The 17,843-nt window shown below is 35.0% G+C and overlaps 1 protein-coding gene across 1 annotated transcript; it reads right to left on the bottom strand.

Annotated features, from left to right (window-relative positions):
• Positions 1–15,361: 15,361 nt before the first annotated feature.
• LOC133302179 (calcium-binding protein KRP1-like) lies at positions 15,362–15,733 on the bottom strand. The gene has a single exon (XM_061501925.1). It carries the CDS (start codon positions 15,731–15,733, stop codon positions 15,362–15,364), a length of 372 nt encoding a protein of 123 aa, XP_061357909.1.
• Between the last annotated feature and the right edge of the window lie 2,110 nt (positions 15,734–17,843).

The following is a 17,843-nucleotide window of genomic DNA, read 5'->3' as shown; positions in this document are numbered from 1 at the left end:
TTTTTCGTCAAAAACTTTCGCCGAAATTTGAAATCTGTAAAGAATTTTAATGAACTTTTTTGCCGTCAAAATTTTTTGATGACGAAAATGTTTCCATCAAAAACTGTCGCCAAAATTTGAAATCTGTAAAAAATTTTGATGAAATTTTTTGCCGTCAAAATTTTTTGATGACGAAAATATTCTTCGAAAACTTTCGCCGAAATTTGAAATCTGTAAAGAATTTTAATGAAATTTTTTGCCCTCAAATTTTTTTGATAGAAATGTCTTTCGTCGAAATTTTCAATTGAAATTATTTTGATGAAAATGTTTCATTTGAAACTTTCGAAGAAATTTAGATTCTCTAAAGAATTTAGACAAAATATTTTTTCTGTCAAAATTTCTTATCGAAATATTTTTTGTCAAAAATTTTTACGAATTTTTTTTACAGAAATGTGTTCCGTTGAAAATTTTGATGGATATATTCTTTATCAAAAAACTTGACGAAAATATTTAGTCGAAAATTTTTGATAGAAATGTGTTTCGTTAAAAATTTCGACGAAATTTTTTTTTGTCAAAAAGTTTAATGAAAATGTTTCTGTCGAAAACTTTCGCCGAAATTTGAAATTTGTAAAGAATTTTGATGAATTTTTTTTCCGTCAAAGAATTTCGATGAAAATGTGTTTCGTCGAAAGTTTTTATGAATATATTTTTTTGTGAAATATTTTGACGAAATTTAGATTCCGTAAAAAAATTTGACAAAAAAAATATTCCGTCAAATTTTTTTACCGATATGTTTTTAGACACAAATTTTGATGATAATATTTTTTTACCGATATGGGTCGGGTCAAGGTCGGACCAAGGGCAGGGCAAGTAAACCAGTTTTTTTGCACACCCCTACTTGGGCATGCCTTAAAGACTCAGGGCTAGTGTGACAAGCTAAAGAAATTCTTCAATCTCTGTGAGAGATTAGGTTATCCGTAGATTGGTGAAACCAGGATGACATTTACGGGACTCGGGAATCTATGCATAGTAAAGGAGTCATGAGATGGTCCACTCTTTACAGTCCGTAAACGAAGATAACCGAGACGAAATGACGAAATGGGATGGATAACCGCAAGGGTTGATACATTTTCCTTGACCTAGGTCAATGGGATGGATAACCGAGACGAAATGACAATTCACTCGGTAACCAAATAGGTATAACAGGTTGATCATTCGATGAACTCAACTAGCTCTGGGACAACAACGCATTGCTAGTGCTCTGTGTTGTCATTAGATGGATTTGGCCTAATGGGCCCAAGCCCATTTATGTCAGTGGCTATGTTGGGCCTGATGGGTCGCACACAAACACCTTAAGTTGTCTTGAATTCTAGCATATGTGTTTTGCACCCAATAAGGCATAATGAGCCTAAGTTGGAAAAGCCCACATATTGGGCCAAGAGAGAGTAGGTGGCATCATGAGTCAAGTTGAATTTGATCCATGATGTAACCTAATTAATTTAAATGTTAAATTAATAAAATTAATTTGAATTCTAAATTTCGAATTTCGAATTGGAAATTTGAATTTAAATAAAATTAATTTAAATTCTAATTTTGAATTTCGAATATGAAATTGAAATTTAAATATAGTCATTAAATTAGAATTATTGAAGATGGAGAAAATAAAGGAAACCAATCAATTAGATTGATTGGAAACAAATCAATTGGATTGGTTGGAAAAAATCAATTGAATTGATTGACCAAAATTAAGAAAACCAATTAATTAAATTAATTGGCTGAAATTGAGGAAACAAATCAATTGGATTGATTGACCAAAATTAAAGGAAACCAATTAATTAAATTAATTGGCTGAAATTTGGGAAACCAATCAATTGGATTGATTGGATAAAATTAAGGAAACCAATTAATTAAATTAATTGGCTGAAATTAAGAAAACCAATCAATTGGATTGATTGGATAAAATTAAGGAAATTACCCAATAAGATTGGGATTTGATGAGGGCGCTGATTTGACCTAGTCTTAGGTTAATGAGTCGCCACATCTATATATAGCCCCTCTTATTCCTTAGTTTTGTATCTCTTCTTCTTCTCTTATTTTCTCCACTGAAACCTTAGCCAACACACACATCAGTGTGGCGGCTATCTCTCTTTTGGAATAACCAACGACACTACTCAATCTTTAATCTTCTCTTGAGTCTAGCAACCTCCATTGAAGAAGATTGGGCATTCGAAGAAGTGTTCTTCTCTTACAAGACAACAAGGTGGTGTGGATTTCCATCGGAGGACTTGTGTTCTTCAAGTCTGAAGAATTGATCAAGAACGCATTTGATCAGGAATAATAATCCGAATAAAGGTATCTACTTTAAACCCTAACATGTCTATTGCATGATTCATGGGTTAAACATGATTGAGGGTGGGCAAAGGTTGCTTCTTCCACATAAAAAATTTAATTTTTCCTTCTTTTATGTTCATGGCCTACAAAAGGCATCGTACAGTTTGTGTTTTCGGATCGCACCCTGATTCGTGATCGGGGCTCTAGTACGCCTTGAGAAAGACTGTTAGGAACAAAGTCTCAAACAGAAGACAAAAGAGCTAATTCAATATTCAATAATCTGTTGTCCATTACAATATGCATCACACTATTATATCAGCATGCTCTATCAGTAAAAATGCAACAAACTAACAGACTCCCTAAAATGCGCAGCAATTGGTCATGTCATTTATTACAACACACAAACAGTAGCTTAAGGTCACACACCAAAGACCTAATACTGCTACACAAAATCCTTCTTCCAAGTTGGTATCCTTTTAATACGATTGGGCCTTGCTAATTCAACATTAAAAAAGGACATTGTCCTCAAGGTCCATAGCTAGATAAGCATGTCTGAAAGCACACTCAGGTTCCCATATAGCATCCTCAGGGGGGCATTTGACCATTGAACAAGGAACTAGCATTGTGGAATGCCGCGAACCTTGATAATGCAACCCATCAGAATTGCAAGAGGAGTTTGCACTGGTCGGTTGTCCACAACTTCAGTTGGTAAATGAACAATTAATTGAGTAGAGCCATGGAAGGGCTTCAAACTAAAACATGAAAGGTGGAGCGTATGCGGACTCCATCTGGTAATTTTTGCTCATAGGAGACAAGACTAATAACACGTGTTATTGGAAAAGACCCAAAATACCTCTTTGCCAACTTGTGATTCCAGCATTGCACTACAGAAACCTAATGATATGGTTAAAGGCGAACCCAAACCAAGTCACTAACAGTGAAGGTACGATATGTACGATGTTTGTCAGCCTGCAACTTCATGCGATTTTGAGCAAGCTGCAGGTTCTTCTTGAGATTTGCAAAGAGCTCATTTCGTTGACATAACAGGGAATCCAAAGTCTCAACCTTCAAGGAACCCAGTGAGTAATGAGGGAGCATAGTAGGAGTACGACCATACAACGTCTGGAAGGGAGACATGGCTATAGCCGAATAAAATGCAGTATTGTAATGCAGTTCTGCCCAACACAAGAATTTGGAAAAAAGGCCATGTTGATAACTATAGAAGACCCATAAATATTGCTCCAAGTACCGATTTTTTACCTCAGTTTGGCCGTCGGTCGGAGGATGGTATGAAGAACTCATGAGGAGTTTTGTTCTGCTCAGTTTAAAAAGATGTCGCCAAAAGCTACTAATGAAAATAGGTTCCCTGTCACAAACCAAGGTACGAGGGAAGCCATGAATTTTAACCACCATCTCACAAAATAATCAAGCTACAACTACAGATGTATAAGAGGTAGCGAAGGGACCGAAGTGAATGAATTTTGTTAACCTATCATTGACAACCAGAATGCAAGTGAACCCATTCGAAGTGGGTAATCAAGTAATGAAATCCAATAAAAGATCCTCAAAGACACCATTGGGTATGGGCAGTGGTTGCAAAAGACCACTAGGGTTGGCATGAACCAATTTAACAAATTGGCATACCTGGCATTGACTCACAACAGTGTGCTCGTGACTCCAGTGTGCCCCCCAATTGGGGTACTATGAGCTTCAACTAATAACACATCCTTCAGTGAGGAGGTAAAGCCCAAAAGACACCGCGTATGGTGAAATAAGATGCCATTCCTACATGTGATGGAAAATTCAGTGCATTTTCTCAAAGCCAAGGGGTTATGAATGGACAGCAGGTCAGGTTCCGAAGAATTCTCAGCCCGAATTTGAGAAATAATATCAAACAGTGGTTGAGAGAACATAACATTAACATGCCCGACAGTAGTGGAAAAATCTGTCAGTCCTTTAGAATTAGTGCCTTCGAATTGGCACGAGAGGCCATCAGCTACGACGTGTTAGTATATGGATGTCCTAGAGACAATCTTTTGATTAGATTAGGACATATGTGGACCTTTTATATTGTCGCAAATAAATAAAAGCACTATTTATCCTGTTTCATATTTTGTCTCAATATTATTGTTAATATTTTATATGAGTAACTGGATAAACCCCTTCGAATAGAACATGTATCTCTTGAGTATCTGTGAAGAGATCACGAACATGAGGATTCAAGGATACCGCACGTTTATTCCTAATTTTATGTTCCTAGTCTAGAGACACTGAGAATGAGGATCAGAGATCTCGAGTAAGACTAGCACGACTTATCTACTTGTATTTGGATACAAGGTAAAGACCTCATGTGCTACAGATATGGAGATGTCTTAGCTAAAGTCGTGGGTGGACCTATAAGAGTATAGCTCGCACTAAACAGGCCCACAAAGAGACTCTATGAGGAAATCTCACAGATAGTATCATTAGAGTAGTCTCTTTATATTTGGGTATGTCTTTCCTTAGACCAGAAGTTATTACCTAGACTGTGTTCTAGAAGGCATGCTTTGATTGTATACCTCGTCTTCCTGAAACATGGAGACTCATATGTACACTGTTGGGCTTGTCCTGAAAGAGCACAGGGCTAGGGTGATAAGCTGAAGGAATTTGTCAAATCTTTGTGTGAGATTAGGTTATCTGTAAACCGGAGAAATCAGGATGACATTTACTAGGACTCGAGAATCTATGCATAGTAAAAGAGATCATGAGATGATCTACCTTTAGAGTCAGTAAATTGAAGATTCCCTATTTCGAATAAAGCTTACCCTAAACCGCAAGGGTTGATACATTTCCTTACCCTAGGTTTAATGGGAATTTAACCGAGACGAAAGGAAATATATACGGTAACCAAATATGTATAATAGGATGATCAAGTCATTAATCTAACTAGTTCTGGGGCAACAAAGCATTGCTAGTGCTCTGTGTTGTCATTAAATGGGTTGTGGGCTTGTTGGGCCCGAGCCCATTTATGTCAGTAGCTATGTTAGACCTAATAGGTCACACACTAACACCTTATTGTCATGATGATCTAGCATTAAAGGTATTGGGCCTAATAATGGTTGTTAGCCCAAGAAGAAGTTTGGAAGCCCACCTAAAAAGGAAAAGGGCGTATGGATCATGTAATGGGCTTGGATGGTCCAAGACATTACTAATTAATTTAATTAGTTAAATTAATTATCAAATATTTAAATTTTGAATTTTGAATTTGAATTTTGAAATTTGAATTTTGAATTGGAATTTTGAAATTCGAATTTTGAATTGAATTTTGAAATTTGAAATTTGAATTTTGAATTTTGAATTTTGAATTTCAAATTTGAATTTAGAATTTAGAATTTAAATTTAGAATTTGAATTTAGAATTTAAATGTTTGAACGTTTGAATTGAAATGTTTGAATTTGAATTTGAATTGGCTATGAAAAGTTGTTTCATAACAAAAGGATAAGATAAGATCTTGTTGGAACAAATCCCTTGTATCAAGAGGAGATCTTTGGAGATCACCAAGGGCTGTTTGGGGCACTGATTTGGTGTGATTATAAGTGTCATCTAGTCAACCAAATAAGCTCCAATCAGATTTGGTTGGTTGAGAGAATCAGTGAGTGAGTTGGTTCAAATTTGAATGCAACTGCTCAACGTATCTGGACCGTTTCTGGGGCTAAGGGGGCGCACATATGGCTAGCCATATGATGGCCATTAGATCAGAATTTTGACTAGGTTAAGACCTAGTCTCATGAGGATTCAAAGGTAGGTTGTTGAGAATTTTGAATTGCAACAACTCCACCTTTTTCTCCCTCTTTGTTCGCCACCTCAATCAGTTTTTTAAGTGAAAAATCTGATTGCATTATGACTCTCTCATCACACTCTTGTGCACCAATTTGGGTAGGTTCTCCTTAGGGTTTTTTCACAAAACACCTAGCCAATTCTACTCCATTCTATACGCCACTTTTGTGATTTTTTTTGCTGAAAATATCACTCTTCTAAACACATTCACCTTACCTCCTCCTTCACCTATTGAGCGCATAGCAAGCCTCTTTGTGGTGATCAATTGGTGGTTCTTCAAAAAAAGAGTTCTTGCATCTTGACGTGGGTGTGTGGATCAACGTTAGAGGGTTTGAACCCTTCAAACCTGACATTGATCAACTTGGAGTTCGAATCACAAACAAAGGTAACATCATGCTGTCTTAAAGCATGAATCTTGATTGCATGTGTGATTCCGCTTGAGAAAAAAATTTGTTTTTCCCTCTCACATGCATCGGCCTTCAAGGCCATTTTACTTTCACGACGTTCGAATGGCATGTCTTGTACTCAATAGTGAAGGAGTAGCCCAATAATTTACAAACGTATTTGTGCTGATCAGAAGTCAGAACAAATTGTGTGAACAATTCTTTGATGCTTCTGTGGTCCGTGTAAATGGTAAAAAAAATCCAAGGAGATATTGTCGCCACTTTTTAACTACTTCGATGATGGAAAATAACTCTCGCAAATAGGTAGAAGCAGAAGCCATTTGAGAACTCAACTTCTTGCTAAAATATGAAAGAGGTTGACTATGTTGGATTAAAACAACTCTTACCCCCATTGCTAAGGCGTTAGTTTCCACTACAAATGAGAAAGAGAAATCGGGCAAGGCAAGGACTGGTTTCATAGACAAGACACACTTTAATTCTTGAAAAGCTTGCTCAGCTGCAGGGAAACAATTGAACTTACCATCACCCTTCAAAAGACCAGTCAACGGAGAAGCCCGAACAACATAGTTTTGGACAAACTGGCGATAATAACCAGTTAGACCGAGGAGCCCACGCAATTGTTTCATCGTTTGAGGGGTTGGCCACTTGAGCATGAAATCGATTTTGCTAGAATCTACACTAACCCCCTTCGCAGAGACAATGTGACTGAGGTACTCGATTTCTGTTAAAGCAAAAGCACACTTGGAGAGCTTAACAGAGAAAGCATTCTAATGGAGACACTCTAAGATAGTGCGAAGGTGACCAGCATGATCAAACAAGGTGGAACTATAAACAAGGATGTCATCAAAGAACACAATGATAAACATGCATAGGAATGGACAAAAAATGTGGTTCATGGTTTTGGAACATGACATTGGCTGTTGAACCCACGCAAATTACCGAGCTTTAGGTTTGTAGTGATAGGCAACTCGGATCGTCTCCCAAAGAACCTGCTAGAAATTAAAAACGCTCTGTAAAATATCGAAAATAAAGAGGGGATTTTTGTTTGTTCAATTTGAAATAAAGCACAACGTAAAAAGATGAATTTAAAATCGTAATTTAAAATAACCAACCTAAGGCTAGGATTCCTAGGACCTTTTTCCTAAGATAAAAAGATCCCAGAATCGTGATTGATCTCAATTGAATCAGAATCCTTATTTTCAACTGAGAACCCTCTCTAAGCGATCGCTTAAGGTTTGATCAAATACAGCGCTTCTACTCATACAATCATAGAGTATTAGCCTGTTTGACTTAAGGTCATAGGGTTAATCAATCTAATCATCAAATCTGATAATTAATTCCTTTCCATAATCCCAATCGCGAATCTCAGATTGAATATCCACAATTGCACGATATCAATCTGAGTTTGGAAGGGAAACGAATCTGATTTAAAGGAAAACGCAGATCCTCAAGACTAATCCATGGAATTCGTTACCCTTAGGTTGATTAAAGGGTTCTTAGCCTCGCATGCTAAGGTAAACATAATTAAAAATTAAAAATTAAAAAAAAATAAGAAGAAAAAATGAAGAATAAGAACAAAATTCAATTGGAATTTCCAGAGACAATTTGTCAATCCTCAAACTCTCCAAAAATCTAACTGTCGAAGGGTTTCCTAAAGTTTCCCTTAAATAACTCACATTCAGAACGGGTTAGGGTTCCACCACTTCGGCGCATAGATAAAATAAAAACATAATAAAATAAAATAAAACATTAAAACATGACCTTGTGCCCTAAACACATTGGGTTCTAATTTAATTTACAAGTCCAAACGTCAAAATAAATTTTCAACAAAACACGTCCATCTTGGGCTCAGGTTTCTACCATCTTCCCGTCGGAATTGGGCTTCATTAGATGAAATAGCAATTGTAGCCCTTTCTGTTAGGTGCAAAATTCAATAAGAATAGAGTCAATCGGACATCCGTAGAGTGAGATATAACCAAAATACAAAAGTAAGTTAAATTTGAAAAATTCTGACGAAAATCAATTAAACCCAATTAAAATCTAGAATTCTAATTTGACCCAAAAGACCTTTATTTAACTCAAATAAATCCTAAAAATACTAACCAAGAGTAATAAATAAGTGTAACAAAATATGCATTATCAGAACGTCGAAGGAGCGTTGGTCAAACCGAAGGGCATCACTAGGATTCATAATGCCCTTCATGAGTGCAGAAAGCCATTTTTGGCACATCAACTGGTAGCATGCGAATCTGATGGTAGCTTGTTGTCGGTTTCAACTAACTTGGGCTCACCAAATAAAAGGGCCCAGCCCAATGTAACTTAATTAGTTAGTTTTCTTTTTGTTAGTTCAGTTAGAGGTTAGTTACAGTAGTTAGTCCCATTCTTTCGTTCTTTAATTCTTCTCCAGAACTGGTTGTATATATACTTCTCTGTTAACTGGTTCAATAAGAAATATAGAAAACATGTTTAATTTCGAGTTGGCTTCCTCTATTTCTCTAATCTTGCATGTTGAGATTTCGTCTCTTTTCGATCTTGCATGTTGAAGATATGAACTCATAAGATAGCTTGCGCGTAAATCAAGCTTGGAAAAAAATAGCGCCCCACAGCTCATCCAACAACTCGTCAATTATAGGGATATGGAAATGATCCCTCATAGTAACGCGATTCAAAGCACGATAATCAAAACACATTCGTCATGAACCATCATTTTTTTTACTAAAAGAACCATATACGAGAAGGGACTCTTGCTGGGTTGAATGAAACCCACCGCTAAGAGATCAGAAATCTGTTTTTCAATATCAGATTTTTGGTGGTGAGCATATCGAAATAGTTTCACATTAACTAGGGCTGCTCCCTCAATTAAATGGATGGAATGATCCCCACCATGAAAAGAAGGAAGCTCTTGGGGGATGGCAAACACCGATGTAAATTCCAAGAGAACATGTACAATTTCCTCAGATAATTTCTCTACAGCAACAACGATGTCAGGTTTGGATTTTGCCTCAGCCCTCACCTTCAGGGTGAGACACGAACTACTGCAAAAAGGTCCTTCATTGCCCCCAGAACTCCCTTTCAAACACATAAGTTGGCCTTGCCATAAGAATTACGTGGAAAAATCCTTGTAGTCATAGGTGACACGTCCTAGCTGACTTAACCATTGCATTCTAAGTAAGATGTTCAAACCTGTCAGGTTCACCACATAAAGGTCAACAATGAACTCGTGACCTTGCAACAGCAACATAGTGATCATGCACCATCTATCATACACACAAAAATTTCCATTCCCTAAGAAGACATGCATGCTTCTGCATTATGATTTTGGTAAGCCCAATTCATCAGCCAATTGACGTTGCACAAAGTTGTGTGTGCTACCCGAGTCGACTAAAACAGAGACAGAGTTGTTCAACAAAGAAGCAGTGAAAAAATGGCACGGGGATTCATTGAGCCAGAAAGGGAATGCAGCGCAACATCAAGCTTCTCAATAGTATTTGTGTCAGTGTTCCACAAGATCTCTTCTTCACCCTCATCAACAGACTCTATATGATCCCCGTAGAGCACCAACATCTTGGCCTTACACCTGTGGCAAGATGACCATTTCTTATCATAGGTGAAGCATAAACCTAAGTCACGCTTCCGTTGTATCTCCTCCAATGAGAGCTTCTTAACAAGTAACGTAGAAGGTAAAGCAAGAATTGGGGAAGTACCAGATATAGCAGGCTTCTCAGGTACCTGGGACAAAGGAGAGGCAGAAGAAACGAGGACGATTTGGCAAGGATGGTATGTTTCCTATTGGTCAAATAATCGACGGACGAAGTTCAGAGTGATGCACCTCATATGCAGCAGCAAACTGCATAGCCTGGTGAAGAGACAATGGCCAATGAAGTTGAATGGCACGGTAAAGCTCAGAATGCAGACCAAAAATGAAGAAACTCATGAATTGAGCATTGAGAAACTCCGTAACCTGATTAATTAGACATTCAAACTCACGAACATATGCAGCCAAAGAGCCCTGCTGAGAAAGCTTTGAGAGCAAACCTTTCAAGTCACAATACTCGAAAGCCCCAAATCGTTCCTTCACAACGCTAGCAAATTCAAGCCAAGAGGTAACCTAATTGCTAAGAAAAATCCATCGATACCACTCGGAGGCAACCCCATCTGTGTGTAATCCAACCAGGGAAACCTTAAGATGGTCCGGAACTTATTGCAAACAAAAATACATCTCCGTTTGGAAGAGCCAGCTGTAGGGATTTGACCCATTAAAAATTGGGATCTCTAATTTTACCCCTTTTAACAATTAGGGATTATCAAAGCCATCACTCCAGAGAGGTTGAGTGCAAGAACTCGTCGCCTGGAAGCGAGGGTTTAGCGGAGGAACAGAGAGCTCTCTCAACCACTGATCGATGGTGATGATGCTTTCGCCCCGGAGATCCAATCATTAATTAAACTCCAAACACATGGTTGTAAGCTCCTTAGCGAGCTCCTGTACCTTCATTGTTACCGAAGAAGTGTCTGATGAGTCCATAGTGAAAGCACCAATTTGTTATGAACAAAGTCCCAAATAGAAGACGAAAGAGCTAATTCAATATTCAATAATCCGGTGTCCATTACTCTATGCATCATGCTATTATATCAACATGCTCTATCGTTAAAAATGCAACAAACTAAAGGACTCCCTAAAATGCGCAGCAATTGCCACGTCATTTATTACAACACACTAACAGCAACTCAAGGTCATACACCAAAGACCTAATGCTCTGCTACACGAAATCCTTCTTCCAAGCTGGTACCCTTTTAATACGATTGGGCCTTGCAAATTCAACACTGGGCTAGGTTCCCTCATTCTCATTGGGCTGATGTATATTTGTAACAATATGCAGACCCGTAACAAAGACCTCCCAGATGCTAGGAACCGAATCAAACCCACAAGTCGAAACCACCAATGAACCAGTTTCCACCGTCTTCTCTTACACGCAGTCGGTTTCGATCAAATCAGTTAGAGCAGAGTGAGTCGACAACTACAATTTGTCGTCGACGCCGATCTGGTTCAGTTGGTCGAAGTCATCTGCTCCGCGAGTCAAACTCGACTCACCGGCGAACTCAGCGACAGATCGGATGATGCTGCTCTGTCTTTGTCTTGCATACATGAAGTGCATGTGCGAATTATATCACAATACAAAAACTAGCGCGATCTATGTTTTGCAACGTGATCAAAATTTGAATATTGAATTCCAGGAAAGTAATGGATTTTCCAGGAAAATGCAGAGAAAGAGTGAGAGGAGAGGGAGAGAGAGAGAGAGAACATCAATGGAAAATAATTGAGTGAGAAAAACAACAACGAAGGAGACGGAAAGGGCATTCATTCTAATAACGTGTTATAAAATTGATAAAAAGATTAGAGAAAATAAGAGAAAAGAGACATACAAATAGGTTAGAATATTGATTCTCATTCATTAATAAGAGAGTAATTACATTTTAATACATCATTAATGTAATAGTTATAAAGTATATCAAAAGGCATGGGAAAATCAGAGGTCATCCATATATTTTACAACAAATTCATTAAATTAAATTAATTAAATGTTAATAATTGTAATGCTTTATATTTCATTAGTTATTACAAGTTAATTAATAAATGTTCAACTAATTATTATAAATTATTTAAGTGACCTCAATAACACTTTATTTGCTCATTCAGTTCTTCAAACAGGATTAATCTAAGGCTTTTTGACCCTTTTACTCCTCGTTAATTAATTAATAATTATTTTGTCCCTTATCCAGAACTATCTACCAATTTGCTCCTCTTTAATCGATTAACTTGAATATTTAATTGATTGAATGGTCAAAATAAGCAAAAATGGTTGACTCGAGATTTAATAGATTAAATCCCCCTCTTTAATTGATTAAATATCCCTCTTAATCAATTTAATCGATTAAATATCCCAAATGAACGTGAAAGCATTGATTGATTAAATCCCTCTTAACCTTGGTCCTGATTGTATTTCTCAAATGAGCTGAAACTCATTGATGGTAGGAAGTATACATAGACCATTGTTATAAAATGCTATACAGATGAAGAGAGCTGAAATTTCTGCCCCAAATCATTTGCATTGACCTCCCTTCTATTATATGTTGGGTGTTTGTATTTAGTTGGGTAACTAAGCAGGTAACTCCTATCGCGTTTAACTTTTGTAAAATTACAGTTAAGAATTTAACAACACCACTGATAGAATTCATGAATAATCAAACTTCTCAACTAAACAAATTCACAAATTTGTTATAAAGTGGCTTGCACTTAATTTTGATTTTGACCCTACCCAGAAAAGCATGCAATGTGACCTAACAAGGAAGTTTATGGTCCTATAAGTATTTAGGTTGTAGACTACTGTAAATCTGGGTGCATTGGGAATTTGGGATTAGGGTTTGAGTTTGCGCAATTACTCCTTGTAATTTTCAATGATCATAGTGAATTTCCTCTGTGCTGCCATGGGCATATGCCACAATCAACGTCAATGAGGATATACAGAACCACCAATTTATTGGATACATAGTACATTTCTCTTATTCGATATATTGAAAAACTCCAATCTTCTACTCTTTAAGCTAACTCCAATTTTCTACTCTTTAAGCTAGCCTCACCGCTAAAATATTTTTACGCTTATAAGATATTTAATCGATTAAATATAAATTTTAATTGAATAAAAGAGATATTTAATTGATTAAAGAGGAAGATTTAAGCGATTAGATCTTGAGTCAACTATTTTTTGCCTATTTTGACTATTTGATCGATTAAATATTCAAGTTAATCGATTAAAGAAGAGCAGATTGATAGATAATTCTGTATAAGGGCAAAATGATTATTAATTAATTAATGAGAGAAAAAAGGATCAAAAAATCATTAATTTAACATCCAAAGTGTATAAAAATACTTGAATAACAGTAATTCATCATAATATAATTTTGAAATTAATATTTTTTATGTTGTAGAAAATAATTGTATCTCTTACATACACATAAGTATATATGAGGCCTATTTCGGGCTATGTGAAGAAAAGAGAAAAAAAAAAAAATAGATCTCATATATATATATAATAAAAAATTCTTATATAATAGGAAAAATACTAATTCCTATAATTTTATATGATGACAGCTCAATACCACTTTTCATCCTGACTTTCTTCACGGGCTTTGAGAGTTGTACAAGTAGTGATAGTTATGGGCCTGATGCAATCAAGAATGTGGCAAGTGAGCTGAATCATATCACAATTTTGAGAAAGGAGATCTGCACTTAAAATAATAATAATAAATAAATAAATAAGATAAAATAAAAAAAGAGAAATATGTATGAATGGGTCTTCTCTTACATAATAGAAGCTGCCTCAGGCCCTCAGCTCAGAGATTTGTTAATAATGTTTGTTTTGTAAATAAATTGTTGAAGACAAGAAAGGGAAGAATATTTTTCTTGTTTAAAATTGTTTTCAATACTGCCGACCGCTTTGAAAGTTTAATATTTGTAGCAGATCGGGTTGGCACAGCAATCTTCCTATAAAAAAAAAAGATTCCACCATGTGATAAAATACAAAAATAACAGAACAAAACAAAAATAGGGGAGAATAGGATGAGGATGGGTTCTGAACTTAAAACTTTAAGAAATAGAGGTTGTATGCAAATTGACACGTTCCAACGGCTATTTCCAACTAATGAATTATTGACGGGATTCTATGAAAGTTCCACGGACGATTACATTGTATTTACTCTAATAAGTACTAAAGCGAAATTGTATTTTCCACAATTTTCTTTTTTTCTGTTTATTAATAGGATTTTTTTTTTTTTTTTTTTTTTACCGTAGAATTTTCCTTTTTTTCTTTTTACTATACTCCCATAAAAATATATATATAAATGGACTAGCCGACCTAACAAAACCTATAGCTAGCTTATATTAGATCAAACTCGACTTATTATATATAATCTAATAAAACAGACTAAGATTTTAAAAAATAGACTATTTTAGAAAACATGTCATAAACTTTATTTTAAAGTACAGATCTATAAACCTACAAGTCACCTTAGATTATATTATTTATTTTAAATAAAATAAAAAAATTATTAAAATAATAATTTTAAATAATAAAATAATATTATTTTAATTATTAAATGTCCTAATAAACTTAATAAGACTAATCGGCCTAGTTCAAAATATTATTTTTTAAATATAAGTCAGATCATACTTATAATTTGAGTCTATATAAAACTAACAGACCAAGCTAAGCCTAAAGTATTTTAAATAAATTTAATTTATTTAAACCAAAATCTAGTCCAACTCAGTCTCTTTACATCCCTACATAAAAGTGACTAAGTGAGTAGGTCTCATTGTTAAAAAAAGAGAGAAAAAAACTTATGAAATCTACTTATTTTTATAAATATGGTAGAAAAAGAATTTCTATAGTAAAAGCAGACATATTGTTAAAAAATTTCTAGAAAAATAAGTTTGAGTGAATTAAAAGGTATAAATTAAATGTCGATCTAAATGAAAGGAGTGTAAGCACTTTAGCATATAATCTTGAATTAGATCCCACTATTCTTATGAATGGAAACAATACCATCGAGAATGTTCCTTAATAAAAAAATCATAATGTTTACTAAACATTATCAATTACCCAATGTTCTTAATTTTATTTTTTCTTGGGTGCATCTGGTAAGAAAACATTGAAAGTAAAGTATCTAAAAATTGTCTATTCTTTTCAATATTGACATGAACTGTATATGAAACAACTGAAAGTCTGAAACAATAAAAGGGGAGGGGAAAACCACTGATCAGTTATTGTTCCTAGATACTAGATTGAAGAATTGTTGATGTTGTTGTTGAGTTCATGTTGGAGAGTCTCTTCAAGCCAAAACCATGATTCTTCCATCAAGTCAGGGCTCAACCTGAACATCAAAACACAGAACTCCATCTGAGTAAGTGCCCCATCTCCATCAAGATCTCCTTCTCTCATCATGCTCACGAGTTCATCCTCCTTCAAATCCTGCAGACCCAGTAGAGAAGCGTTTCTCTTCAAGCTCTCCAACGTTATCACCCCTTTCTCTTTGTCCATCAACAACTCAAACCCATTACAAAGCTCTTTTATCAAACCTTCCCCACCTAGCTTGTTGGCCATCACCGGCAGCAAGTCTTCAAAGTCCAATCCTTTGCCCACACCAGCCATTGTTTGATTGTGATGTCAAAGAGAAAACAAAAGAATATGAATATATTGAATGTTTCAATGTGGGTTTCTTTGTTGAGGTTGGAGAATAGTCCTGTTTATATATATATATGTAATAAAAGATGAAGAAGAATAAGAAAAATGGAAAAGATAGTAGAAGGGGTTTCAAGGAAAGAGAGGAAAGCAAATAAGCAATGATCCCTGCTGCTATGACAGCCAAGAAACAGAGAATTATTAGCTGATCAGCATTGATTCTGCACAAGAAACCGTAGTTGCTTCCCTGTTTCCTAGAAGGTTGTGAAGGGTGTTTCCGTCAATTCACATGACTTCTCTTATAAGAAATCAGCTTTCACATTGTTATTTAATGTGTTCCTTACCTATATTATACCATATTTTATTCATATAATCATATATTTATGTTCGGGGGGGAAGAATTCTGATTCGTTTTTTCCTTTTGCTGATTACGGAGACATATGGACACGAGATAGATGTGTAAAATTATGTATAACATTTATCACATCTAACAAAAATTATTTAATTGAAATGAAAAATCTTAATTTTTTAAATAGAATTTGGTTGGAGGGGAAAATATAATACGCACTCGGTGTTTGGTACGCAGGATTTTTTAGAATTTTTGAAAAATTAAATTTTTTTTAAATTTTATATTTCGAATATTATCGTAAACTGAATATAAAAATTATATTTTTAAAAATTAAAATTTCTGGATGAAAAAACTTCTCCTCTTTCAAACGTCAATAAAAACTACTATCAGTAGTTTTACATCTAGAGTTTGTAGTCAAAACTCAAAAGGGAAACAAAACCAAAAATTTGGGGTCAAAATGCACAGCTTATTGGTCATTATTTATTTACAAGGCCCAACCAAACTAAGCATAGGAATTTGTCATGCTTGGTTGGTTCTTGGAGAGCGAAGTCGGTGGATTCTTTTAACTTTGGAGTTTGTGAACACCATTGGGTAGTGTTTGGTTTGGGAGAAATTTTTTTTATTTGAGAAATGTAATTGATAGGAAAATGGTTGGAAAATGAGTTTGGTAGGAAAATGTAAAAAAAGTTGTTTGGTTGACCCAAATATTACCAGGGAAATTTATTTAAATATGCAAAATCTATGTTCAGGAGAAACTTTACACTTGTTTTTTTCACTTCTCCAGTTATCTCAAAATACCACATCTCAAGTGGTATTCTGTAACAGTGAATTTAATCTAAAAATCAACACAAAAGTCATTTTTCCATTTATCCTATTTGTCTGGTATTTTTTGAAAAAATCTGAACCAAACATGATATTTTCCAATATCCACTTACACTTTCCCATCAATCCCAAAATAAACCTTCAACCAAACACCACCCCGCACCAACTTTTTGAACCAGCATAGTTATCCTGTTTTAAACCCATTTCTTTCTCTCTTCCCCTTTTCTTTTCTTCTTTTATTTTTGGGAAATGTATTTTTGCTGTTATTTCAGAATTTTTTTTATAGCAACATATAAAAAAAGAGAAAACTGTTTGTTATTTTAAATGACAGAAAATTATATCATTTTAAGAGAGATACAGACACAGAAAATTTGAATTTTAAATTAAAAAATCACTCACTTCCTCTCTCCCGTGATTTCTGTTTTTCTGTGTCTGTCTCTCTCCTAGAATAACACAACTTATGTAATTTAAAATGACAAACACTAAACTCATAAAAAAATAGGATATGTTGCGGATTCTAATTTTTATTTTATTTTTTTAAATAGATAACTGTATCAAAAAAAGTGATGCAGTGACAGTAGAAATTTCTCTACTCCTTATTTTAATGTAATTGAACAATCAATGTACAGCAGTGTTATTCATAAAACCAATTTCGCACTAGCAACGTCGGCACCATCCAGTGAAAGTTGTACATTATTTAACTGATTAACTCAACTGGACATTTTTATTAGGTTAAAACGACGTGCAAAACAGTTTGACAAATACATAAATAAGAAGGTCAAAAACAATTTGGTTGCGGCCTTTTATTAAATCCATGTGAACTTTTGTCATTGTGACACTGATATATAGAAATCGATCCAATCCATTCAAATACGAAATTCACGAGAAATTGCCTAATTCGCTATTTCA

This window comes from Gastrolobium bilobum, unplaced genomic scaffold (assembly GCF_033153095.1).
Source record: "Gastrolobium bilobum isolate Gb01-03AN ecotype WA unplaced genomic scaffold, APGP_CSIRO_Gbil_v1 utg38954, whole genome shotgun sequence".
NCBI classification, from domain to species: domain Eukaryota; kingdom Viridiplantae; phylum Streptophyta; class Magnoliopsida; order Fabales; family Fabaceae; genus Gastrolobium; species Gastrolobium bilobum.
Note: the sequence above shows the minus strand (reverse complement) of the source record. Positions and strands in the feature narration are given on the sequence as shown.